Below are 12,445 nucleotides of genomic sequence, written 5' to 3'. Positions count from 1 at the left end.
TGAGATCACAGCTCCAAATAATTTCAGCATGCATTATGGTTGTAGTTCTTTCAGTCGGTACAAACATATTTCACGTGAGCATTTTTTCTTTCATTTTTTGATAGTTTCTCAACAAGTTTGTGGTTTATTAACAGGAAAAAAAAGACACGTTATCAAAATGTTTCTCGTTGTTTTGCATTCGGCAGGAACACAGGTTTGTTTCTATTTTTTGTTTTGCATTTTTCTTTTTTTTTTTTTCTAAAAAGAGCTCTCATGATAAGAAGAAGCATCAATGGGGACATTTCATTGTGCTCATATAGTAAGTCAGGATGGTCACAGAAGATTCCGCTGCGCGTCAGTTCGGGCAAGGGGTAAGCAAATCCTTTTGGTTCACATGCCACGACACCGAAACCCCACAAAGTGGGTTTTTTTTCTCCTGAACCTCTCGCTCCGCAGCCGCTGGTGCGCGGGTCAAGGGACGTTGTCTTCGTCAGCTCTCTCACTCCTCGCCACTAGCTTCTCACTGCTCGAGCTCAGCCTACAAGTGGTCCTTATGCTAATTTATAAATAATTCCTTATTCTATAAAGCAGATACTCTGACAATGTTTCCCCCCGAATACTCGGGAGACTCTGGCCTATCGTCTCCTTCGGGTGTGGTGACCGGAGGTGTCGGGATGCTAATTATTGCTGTAGTGACGTAAGGCTGCTCACAGTTTAGTTTAACGCACTCTTCCACTTTGGCATTTAAGCTGGAACGGCTGGAGGAAGAAACAAAAACCCGTGAAGAAAGGAAGGCCGCGTTACTGCAAACCTCTCGCGCTCCCGGTTGCGCCCCCTGAGCCGGCCGTCTCCGTCCTGCCCCAGCAGAGAGCTCGGGGGTGCAAAGCGGCACGTCACCCCCCCACCACCAAACCTGCGCCCCTGGCTACGTCTGTGGACGGGCCCCCTTTCTCCCTTCCTTCCCACCGTTTCGGCACTTCTAAAGCTCCCGGGCTCACCGCCTAAGAGTTTCAGAGCAGGGGAGGCACAAGAGCTGCTCCCAGGAGCAAACTTCCCGTAGCCAAGTGACTTGCTATGCAGGGAAGTGGCAACTGAGGTGTAGTCCCCGTCTCCTCCGTTCCTCCATGCCACGCTTATTTAAGAACTTGTGTATGGTGTATCCTCAAGGGTAAGACACAGCGATACACGCACTAATAAAGGGTAACGTGTTCACGCAGTTCTGCAGCACCTCAGCGTCATAAGAAGCTTGTAAAACTCAGACCGTTTTGAGGCGAGGCTGGCATTTTGCACTTGCGTTTTTAGCTTGTTTTTTTTAGCACAAAGCTGGTGCTTTGTGGTTTTACATACTCTGTGACTGCAAGTATGGTGCGGGAAAGTCTTCTAGCAGAGAAAGGATGGATCCAGGCAGGAGATTTCCCGAAAAGCTAAGATGGATCAGAGCTTTGTGCTGGCCAGGAGGTCTCATTTGTCCTGCGCTTCTGAACCAAACCAGTAGGAACAGACCTGCCTTTCTCTTCCCGCTCACTCTTCTCATATATCCGAATTGCACATTTTTCTATGCTAAATTTTTCTTGGTACGTGTTTGTCCACGGCATATAATATTCGGTGCTGTAATCTGGGGTCCCTGGGTGCTATTCACTGCAAATAGTACACGGTAGCTTGGGGGTGGGGGACACGAGAAGGAAGAAATGGATGTAGAGCGCCTATTTTGTTATCTCGATTAAGCTTGGGGCAAACCGAGTGCAGGATGTTCCAGTACTAGTGGCCATTTTTGGATGACTATTTGACTTTCACCTTTAGGCTCACAGCCTCCCCGCAGAGGCCGCGACACCTCTACCTCCCTTCTCGAACGCGGGCAGGGGCTTCGGCTCTCGCCGTGCTGCCACGCGCCAAGTACCTGTTAGACAGAGGCGTCCTCTCCACGCATCTGATCTGGATGGTGCTGAGCTCCTGTACGCTGCCTGGGCGGCTGCCGGTGATGGTGGTGTTTGGGATGCGGTAAGTCTTTTTATGCCGTCGTGAGCAGCAAGTGCCGGTAACGCCTTGTTGAGATGAGAGAGAGGGGCTGTGGCTCGGGGGTCTGTTGACGGTGGAAACCTCCATGCAGCTCTCTTCATAGACTTGCTCATCCACAAACTCGTGATTCTAGCCCAGAGGCATCCAACGAAGGGACAAAGCACACGCAGAAAGATCATTAAAGTGAACATATTAATCGTGATTGTTTAAAGACTTAAATTGACACAACTGAATAAACTGGGGAAGTTAGACAGCTTATTCTTGATTATGGTGTTTAGCCCATATTAGCCTGGGCTGAATACCAATACAAATGTAAACGCTGGAACAAAATGCGAAGAGCTCTAAATAAGAAAAAGTTAATCCAAATTATTTTGTAAAATAGCACATGATTGTAGTGTAGTTTGCATTATAAATATCCTTATAATCTATGAAGTGCCACAAAATAGGGGATTATGTTTATTAATAAAAACGCAAGTGGTGCTTATGTAAATGCTCTAAATGTCATTTGGAAATAAATAAGATTTATTTTATTGAACTATAATAAAATAAAATTCATAAATATTTTCCAGATGAGTTTATAAAGCTTTCTGTTTAATTACATGTTAGAAATCAGGATCTGAAACAGTGTGTTTTGAGGTATGCATCTATGTAAAAGAAAAAAAATCAATCAAATAGAAGTTTTGATTAGAGGAGATGAGGCAGTTATTTAAAAGCATCCAAAAAGTTCCTAATTACTTTAGATGGATGTATTGAAAGCAGTTTAGAAGACTGAGCATTTAGTTAAATGCAGTAGTCTTTATTCATGTAATCTTTGCTTAATCCCAGCATAAACTGTAGCCTTATAGGGTTGTCTTAGAGCTGACTCCAAATTCAAGCAAATGGCTGGTTTATGTTAACTCCGTAGGTGATTAGGGAGCATTTCACACATAGCCATGATTTCCACATTATCTCTGTGTGCAAAGGAGTGTGAAATAGTGGTGTTGCTTATGGGGGGTGGGGTGGAATTTTTACAGTCATTAAAGTCGCAGCCCAAACTAAGCAGAGATTAAGGTATGTTCATAAGCAGTTTGAGAAAGCCTCCTTTAAAAAAAAAAATAAAAATCTTTCCAGTTACTGCTGGAATCAGTCTGCATATCCTGAGGATGGTTTAGGGAGCATTTTCTGGGTTGTTTTATGCTTTGCTTGGTCTCATTCACTTAAAGTTTGTTAGCTTGCTGCATCTTTGTGTATTAGAATGAGAAACACTCTTTGCCCCTAAAGAATGATGTCCTAATCGGAAAGGTGCTGATGTTTTCCAGGAGAATTACAGTACAGTGCTAATATAAAATATGCAAGCAAAGTAAATAGAGTAACAACTGTAGCCAAGTGTTCACAACAAATGGAAATACCTTTATAGGCATATTATTTTTATTTCCATTTTTTCTGTTCTTCTTCATTCAGATGTAACTTTGTGTGGAAATGAGTGGTGTTGAAGAATGCCAATTTCAAGTGATACGGAAAGAAATAACTTGCTTGAAAATTGACTTCTGTAAGGCATATGTCAGTCACAATCGAGATTTTGAATGTGATCACACAGTGGATATAAAATTCAGAGAGAAAAATTACCTAATTGCCATTTTTAGATTACATTCAGTGGCTTACAGTATGTTTGCCAAGAACTCTGCTAGTTTTCCAATTAAAAGTAATTTTGTGCTTCCTAAAACTTTTATGGAGCAACCAACTCAATTCAATTCAACTCAATTCAATTTGTAGGGTCCATTAAAGAGGGTTATTGAGTGAACTTTTAATATAGACTGGAAACATTTTGAAACAATATAATGGCTCAAGTTAATATATTTGATTATACTTATTAATTAACTGTTCTTAAATCAGCTAAAAGTAGCCTGTAAAATATAACTTTCAGTGCAGTTATTTTCATTATTAATGTAATTTTCACAGAATTCCCACATAACGTTGCCCACACTACATTTTTTAGAGTGGAAGAGATCTTATCCTATTGACTTTAAAGTACCGGAAAAGAGAAAATATGCCTTTGCTTAGTATCATCTGGGCTGATGCTTATCCCAAATGATATTTCAAAGGATGAAGCAAGGCTAAGAAGGCACCTCACTCTTGCTGTTAGACCATGAACCAGCAACTTGCCAGATTCTACAAGCTGACGGTCCAAAATTTCAAGTTGCCACTAAGATTTTAGTAATGCATGATCTGACCAGGCAGTTGCAGAATACAGCTTGGAACCCCTGCATGTTTGTGTTCATGTGTCGTGTGAACATCAGTGCCAGTAGCAGGACCCAACAAACAAGGAAAAAAGTAGATTCTATTCAAATTTAGAAAACAAGATAATATTTGCTTTATAGATTTATTCTCTTTTTTTTTTTTTAAAAAAAAAAAAAGCTGTTTAAAAAAAGAAAAGAAGAATAGGCTTACATATTCTACCTTTATGGTTAGAAGAAATGTGAAACTTTGGGAGCCAAATCCAACTCCCACCAAATGAACAGAAATTTTTTTCCATGATTTCTATGAGAGTTTGACAAGACCTGTGGCTACTACTAGGGTTTTTAAATACGTTTGTAATGTTCAACTATGGAACAATTTTTAAGGCGGATCGCTATTATCAGGTTCTAGTACAAAATGTCTCAAAAATGTTCCAAAAGGACCCAGCCTGAATCTTGGCAAAGAAACCACATTATACTCTGAGTAGGAAGCGAGACATTTTGTCCTACAGCACATTATATAAAAATGAATACTCCAAAAATAAGGATGGAGAAGACATAAGCACCTGTGGGATGACATACTACTAAGTGGTATAACAACTGGGCCATTCTATTTACAAAGAAATGCTCTCGAAAGGAGAACATTAAATTATACATATCCATACATCATATTTTAATTTAGCAATGTCTGTTGTGGGAAAACCTTTTAATCTTTTTTTTTTTTCCTGAGAAAGATCAGAAAGACTTTCACATTGATCTCCATCAAATATAGCAGAAGCATTACTAGGTCTTTTAATGAAAATCTAAAACTAGACTATAAAGATAAGACAAAATAGCATAAAGTTCCACTCTATATACAAAACATAAAAAGAAATCATATAATTTTTTACATGCAGCTGGAACTTACACAACTAGATGTAAATTTGTAAATGGTAGTTTAATGGATGTTAACCAACTTACCTATAATATAAAGTAAATTCTACATGACAACGTAGCCCCCGCAAAAATATGAAAGTACAAGGAGATAGTTTTAGTGTGCCCTATGTGAAATTCCTAAATCTACAAAGATTAAATTTAATATAACTAATATTTATGTTCTTAGTTTCTTTAGGAAATGATAAAAGAGGAAACTGTAAATTTAGGGATGACTAGGGTTATTGCTGTGATGTTTTCTGTCCAGAAATATACTATTAGTAAACATGGCACTTAGTTATTACTGAATCATAACTCTGCTGTAGTTTACTATCCTTTATGGCTGTATAATTATTCAGATATTGACCAGGGAAAAATATAGAGAGCACATAATAAGTAGTCCTTTTGATTTATAGGGATTTTCAAATCTAGACGAACATATTTAGGCTGTTATGAATGACATCAGTGATTTCTACAGAGATCTCAATGTCTAAACTGGAGCCAAAAGACTTTGAAGCTTTGCGCCTGCATCTGGATTAAGCACTTGAAGTTTCAAAATAGGATGCTTGGGGATCCTGTTTTACGGTCACTTCAGTGAGAATCGTGTTCACGTCCGAGGAAACACTCAGCAGCTCTCCCTGCACAAAAGCCCAACATGTGCTCAGGCAAAAACTTTCTTTGACTGCACTGAATATTGAATGTGTAAGGATTACAAATTGTGTTTTATGAGCTATACTGCAGAAAAGTGCAGATGATAACATTATGGAGTGTATGAAAACCATACTGAAGGTCACACATACAGCTTGGCTATACTGATGTCATCTCACTGATGCCACCCTAGATGAGGCTCTCATCCAGGATCGCTCGGTTATTTATATGCAGTGGGCATAATGCCTTAAAATAAGATAAAATGGCTTTTCTTTCCAGTTAACTGCTTTCATATAAAGGCTTAGTAATTAGAAGAAATACCAAAAACATTCAAAAACAGGCTGGTGTTGGAATTCACAGGAAAACACAGTTTGCTTTTCTTACCGTAGTTTTTTCCAGGCAGTGAAGCAGGTGGTGGTGCTGCGTTTCAAAGGAAGAGCCAGATTTGCTAACAAAGGCCTGTTCTTCTTCACTGGAGGACTGTTAATACATAAAACTCCGTATTATTCTCATTTATGAACAAGAGGGTTGTTATCCAAATATTTGATCAGAACTAATCTGGATTGCATGCGGTAGCATAACTGCAATGCTTCATCTACACAGTATAACCCAAACTGTTTTGGACCTGAGCTCTCTTTTGCTTGTTTGGTTTTTTTAATCAAAATATTTTCTTTCCTTCCCTTGTACCTCCTTTTAAATGTTTCCATCTTAGGTCTTTTTATGCATAGATGGAATAGTACAATTTACAAGTGCAATCAACATGTAAGCTTTGAATGTTGAATCAACGCATACTTAAAATTATCATAAATTTAAGTGACAGTAAAATATTTTTTTTCCTGGAAATGTGCCTCATTTGAAGGAAATTAAACATAGTTGTCCTCCTGGGATCATTTCATAGCACTAAAGAATTTGTGGTATTGCTGCTTACACAAAAATTCATGTCAGTGATCCCAATCTGCTGAGTTTGGAAGGCATATAGCAGATGTTACTGAGACAGAATGAAGAATTAAGTAGAAAACATCCACTGTTTATCAATTGCTTTCATAATTATTCACTAGAAAGCAGAAAACTAAATAGGGGAGGAAGTGGAATAATAGGAAAGATTACAATTCAACTTTAGGATATTCGAAATCTGCATGGCAATTAAGCTATTTGGTGTTTTTTTTAGTTCAAAGATTTGAATTCTTTCAAGCAGGAGAGGAAGCGAGGGCTCTCACTGCTCGTCTTTTGTGCTAGACCGGACGGATGGACGGACGGACAGACAGCCCCTTCCTCCTCTTCTGGCTATAGGTTAAAGCATTTGCCTTCTTAACGCACATTGAACAGAAAGGGCATAGAGGAATGAAAGCCTTCCTGTATCCCTCAAGGAGTTGCCTAAATGCCAGAAAATGGCAGGGATTAAACAACATTGTGTCTTCAGTCTTTCTCAGCTGGCCGGAGCTGCGAGCAGCCAAGGGCCCGTCTCCAGCAGCGTGGGTCGCTGCGCATCCCAGTCCCAGCTGCTGCCCGGGGCTCCCGCCACCGGTCCTGGCTTCCTCAGCAGGGGTAACAGGGGAATTTGCTTCAGGTAAAGTTAGATTTCAATGTGATTCTCCTTAGAGCAAATAGGTGCTTCCAGGGACGAATGCTTTCCACTCTGCAACAGCCCTCCGTGCAAACAGTACCCTGGAGCTACCTCTCTCCCTCACTGATATTGAAGCCTGGTTCTGTCACCCATGTTCTACATGTCTAAAGCCGAAGGAGAAAAATCCAACCTACCTCCTAAGAGGCAAATGCTCTGTACTTTCTTAATGAGGTCTTCTACAGGATGTAACTCTAAAAACGTGGGTTACATTTGAATCTAGCACTTCTATCTGGCCAATTCCCTCATCTTTTAATACCCCGTCATCGACTCTCATAAGATCATTTAACAATAGTAATTGTCCAATTCATCCTTCTTTAATCTACCTCTAAAGATAACGTTGCCTAAAGACTCGAGTTGACTTGCCCTGGTGATAAATAGAATAAGCTACTGCTGGGCTGTCATTAAGCTGTTACTCTGGAGATGGAGGATATAAAAGCATTACCTGCTGCAGCTGGTTACTCAGTAAGCCATTTCGTTTGCTCTGCATGTAGGCATTAGCACTCCCACTCTTTGCTGCACGAATTCGAGCAAGTCTGGCTTTCTGTGTAAATAGACAAAAGGAAGAGTGTCACTTGTACTCGTATCCATTATTCTGTTTATCTAAAACTGCTAATTGGAATCAGCTGCTTATGAATGCCAATATCATAACAACTAAAAGGCTGCATTGCGTGTGTCCTCCAGGTGGAGTAAATCATGAGCGTCTGCCCATTTAAAATGCAAATGACAGAAGTTTTTATTTGTTTGCATGCATCAGCTGACAAGAACAATGATTTTGGAGAAGGGACTAGGCAGATGAGCATGTAAGTGCCTCCTTTTTTCTGCATTGTTGCAACCGTGCCTCTCCTTATGCCTTGTGGATCAGAAACATGGGCATCCATCTCAGCTGCTCCTGCAGTGAAAATCTCTTTAAAGGGGAATAAATGGGTCGGAAAAAACATAATAATATTGCAACTGCCGTGAGCTGGTTTCTCAGAGCCTTCTGGGTTTTTAGAGTAGCAGAATGTGGTAGTGTTTTTTTATGCTGTCACCCAGCTAAGCTCCTGAATGCTTGCCAGGCCTTTTAAAAGCCTTTTTACCTCTCCGTGTCTGTGGGTGTAAACAGACTTAACACTTGTCATCATTGGTCATAATCTGTTCATAACCTGATTTTTCCGAGACTCCAGCCGTCAAATTGCTGGGAGAGATTTGAGATTTCTCAGGTGCGCTTCATTGCTTATGAAGGTGACTTTCATTCCAGAGCAGAAGGTGGCTCATGAGTGAAGAACACTTTGCATCCACTGACTTTTGTACAACAGTTAGAAGCCAACATCAGGGGAAAGCATGAAGACTCTCTCAACCAATAATATGGAAACCAGAAGCTTTCATGGGATTTCTAGGATGGCTTCCTGGTTCTGTAATATCTGTGGCTGGTTACATGTGCAAGAGGGAGTCTGGGTTTGTCTTCATGGTTATGTTTCTGATTCTGAAAGCCAAATGCCAAGCAGCATCTGGAGTTGAACGGCTGCTGAAGCACAGAAGGAGACACAGTGAAGAACTTGAAAAAACAACTTTGCTATGTTAATAGGGATTTCCATATCTGATAATTACTCAGCTGATATTTTCAGAAAAATCAGGGGAGCAATTCCCCTCCCTTCCCCGAATTTGTGTGGCATTAAATGTCAGCATGAAATGACTGAGAATCCCTGAACACTTAAGGAGGGAAGCAGCCTGGTCACTGCAGCCGCCAGATCTCTCTGGCATGATTAATAATTAACTGATGATGAGGAATGGCTCAACACCATGCTGCTTTGCGCTCACAGCCTCAAACTCACAGATCTTCTCAATAGCAAGCCAAGAAATTCATGACAGCTAACATGACTAGAATCTGGCTTATGTTATATGTATGTCATGTATTTATTAACTTTTAATTGTTCTGAAAGAAAATAAGATAATGCTGGGCATGTGTGCATCACTGAGTCAAAAAGCTCACATGAGAGGCTGTTGCCTGATTTTGTGATATATTGGCTGTTTTAGAATAACACAGTGGTTTGTCACCTTCCTCGGTGCACACAGCCTTTCCCACAATGCAGTTAATGCATCTTATTCTAGCGGTAAGGAGCAAAGCTCCCCCATCACCTGCACCGTGCCTCCCCAGAGGTCCCCTTCTTCTTTCCCCTTCCTGCTGTTAGCACTGAAAGGACACCTGCAGCTCCACACTCCGTCACCCTGAGCAGGTCCCCAGGGGCTGGACTGGGGGTAAATGTCCAGTCAGGGCTCTTTCACTGAGCCCCACAGCTCACACGGGCTCCTTGGTGGCACATCCAGGGCTACCAACGTGGTTAGGACTGAGTCCTCACGGACTAGCAATTAAAAATGCCCTTGGCCAGGCAGAAAATAGCTTATTTTCAGGGTGGAGCTCTTGAGATTCAACGCCAGCATGACAGGCTGAAGGCTGGGGGAAGAACTTTACCTGCACCACAGAGTAGTCATGGGTTGGGACATGTGCACCGTGCTATGTTCATAAATACATTAAAAGTCTCTCTTAGCATGACTGTTTAGCCTTAGGAGCTCGAGATGCTTTAGAGATGCCTTTGCAGGGTGCAACATGGAGTCCCATAAATAAGTGATTTCAGTCACAAATGTTTTAGCTATGGTACTTTTCAGTGTGCTCTTTATACAGGGAGATTCATTAGATTTAATGAACAAACATTTTACATACATTAGTTATGCTATTCCTTTTAGCATGCATATTCATTTTCTCTTTCAGTGACTGAAGCAATAATTATGGTGCAGCATGGTTTAATAAAGAAATAGAAAAAGTGTAATGGTTCATCAGACTATCTTAATATATCAATGTGCTACAACACATATAATATGAAGATTGTACTTTCCATGTGAAGATTTCAAATTGCTTTGCAAATAGGAATTTATTGTGTCTTAAAAGCTTTTGTGAGGTGGGAAGTAATAGCTTACATCTTTCTAGTTGAGACTCATTCAGATGGCCTGAATTTACATCATTTACCAAAGAGAAGACAATAAATCTATTACCAAGACAGGAACCAGATACTGTGGCTTCCATGCTCATACTTCAGCTTACAGAAAATACTTCTGAAACTGGAGCTGTTTACAAATCTGTTAAAGCGGTAGGATTTCTTTTCAGTGCTTCTTTCTGATTTGTATCAGAGCCTGTAGCATGAGTAGTCTCGTGACTCCTCACATTTTCCATCAAGGAATCATTAAAAGCTCATGTCAGCCACAGGATTTTATGGGCTGTGCGCTGGGGATTGAATTCCCATGAAGGACACCAAAATGATGTGATGACATCAGGAAAACTGATTACAGAAGAACAGTATTTTCCTTTAGTCTGCGAACTGCATTCTCTGTCACGTACAACAAAAAAGGAGTGATAACTGCCCCTTTCGACCACCACAAAGCCCTTCCTGACTCTCCTCTTTCATGGAATATCTAGCAAAAAAAGAAAGGAGTAAAGTTCTGCAGTAGATTATCTTTGCTGTGAGATTGTCCCTGTCAGCCACTGAATGTGAGAGTCTGATTTTAGTAATTTTTACATTGTCTAGGACAAAACTAATGTACTGAAATACAGTTCTTTTACTTATTCTGATGAAATTCCACCATAATCATCTCATCTGAGACTTCCTAAAGAAATCAATGATCAGCTGTAATTCTTACTGCATCCCTTGTATTTGCACTGAACTTCTCTTTTGAATGCATCCCTTTTTTTTCCCCATAGCTTCAAATTTTACAACTTAGAGGTGGATCCTTGTCTATGGCTGCATTTATAGAAACCTTACGAAGGAATTCGCTGTTAGTCAACAACAGCTAGCTCTGTCAGTTTTAGAAATATAAACATTTATTTTCACAAGGTTTTCAGTAGTGCTAAATGTAGCACTGCGGGGTATTTACAACATCCAGCTTTTAACACTCAAGACACCCTCAGCTGTCCAGCTGTTTTAAGAGAGAGATTTTATCAAGAATGCTTTAGGGTGGGGCTTACTGCAGTACTGGCAATCATTTTTGGCAAGAGCCTCTCTTCAATTTCCTATGCAAGAAGCCTAGGTAGCCTAGGTAATTTAGTATTTAGATAATTCCTGTTGTCTCTCTTCTGCTGCTCTCCACACTACATAGCTATCTTACTATCAAAACTCAAAAATTACTAATTATTTACCTTATGGTTATTTTTTTTAATGATCTTGTACAATTAAAAAGTAAGAATTCCTTCACAGTCATTCTGTGTGTACTGGTTTTGATCAAGGCAGAGTTCATTTTCTTTATAGTAGCTAGTATGGGGCTCTGTTTTGGATTTGTGCTGAAAACAGTGCTGATAACACAGGGATGTTTTCGTTACTGCTGAGCAGTGCTTACCCAGAGCCAAGGGCTTTTCTGCTCCTCACCCCACCCCACCAGCAGGAGGCTGGGGGGCACAAGGAGATGGGAGGGGATACAGCTGGGACAGCTGACCCCAACTGACCCAAGGGGTATCCCAGACCATAGGATGTCGTGCTCAGCAATAAAACTGGACGGGGGTGGAAGTTGACAGGGGCTGCCCTTGCTCTGGGACAGGCTGGGCATCAGTTGGTTGGTGGTGAGCAATTGTTTTCTTTTGCATCACTTTTTTCTTGAGTTTGGTTTTTTCCCCCCTTCTTTTAAAAAAATATTAAATTGTCTTTATCGCCACCCATTATTTTTTGCACTTTTACCCTTCTGATCTCCCCGCCAGCCCGCTGGGGAGGAGTGAGCAAGTGGCTGGGCGGTGTTTAGCTGCCTGCTGGGGTTAAACCACACACTGTGGCTCCTAGAGCAATGGCCAAAATTATCCAAAAATCAGTCACATTGTTGTTTACGCTTGGCCTTTCATAAATCCATCCTGTACATTTGTTTTCAAGTGAAAAATCGAGCCCACATTTCATGCTCTGATTTTCTAATTTTCAGTAATTGCAAATAATTAAACTTCAGATTAGCTGACAATAATTTATGGGATGTTAGCATGCAGTAAGGAAGAAAATGCTGTTTACTTTGTACACTAATGGATATGGAATTAAATAAGGTTCATATA

General features: G+C 40.5%; 1 protein-coding gene across 1 annotated transcript in view; it reads right to left on the bottom strand.

Annotated features, from left to right (window-relative positions):
- Positions 1-212: 212 nt before the first annotated feature.
- Positions 213-12,445, bottom strand: part of KCND2 (potassium voltage-gated channel subfamily D member 2) — a 274,510-nt gene continuing 262,277 nt past the window's right edge. The window contains exons 3-6 of the mRNA XM_075059060.1: positions 7,835-7,933; positions 6,153-6,248; positions 1,877-2,124; positions 213-737 (exon numbers count right to left, since the gene is read on the bottom strand). Of these exons, the coding sequence (XP_074915161.1) occupies positions 560-737; positions 1,877-2,124; positions 6,153-6,248; positions 7,835-7,933 (621 nt within the window). The 3' untranslated portion in view covers positions 213-559. The remainder of the gene's footprint in view (positions 738-1,876; positions 2,125-6,152; positions 6,249-7,834; positions 7,934-12,445) is intronic.

This window comes from Buteo buteo, chromosome 28 (assembly GCF_964188355.1).
Source record: "Buteo buteo chromosome 28, bButBut1.hap1.1, whole genome shotgun sequence".
NCBI lineage: Eukaryota > Metazoa > Chordata > Aves > Accipitriformes > Accipitridae > Buteo > Buteo buteo.
The sequence above is the reverse complement of the archived record's forward strand: the minus strand, read 5'-3'. Positions and strand labels throughout refer to the sequence as shown.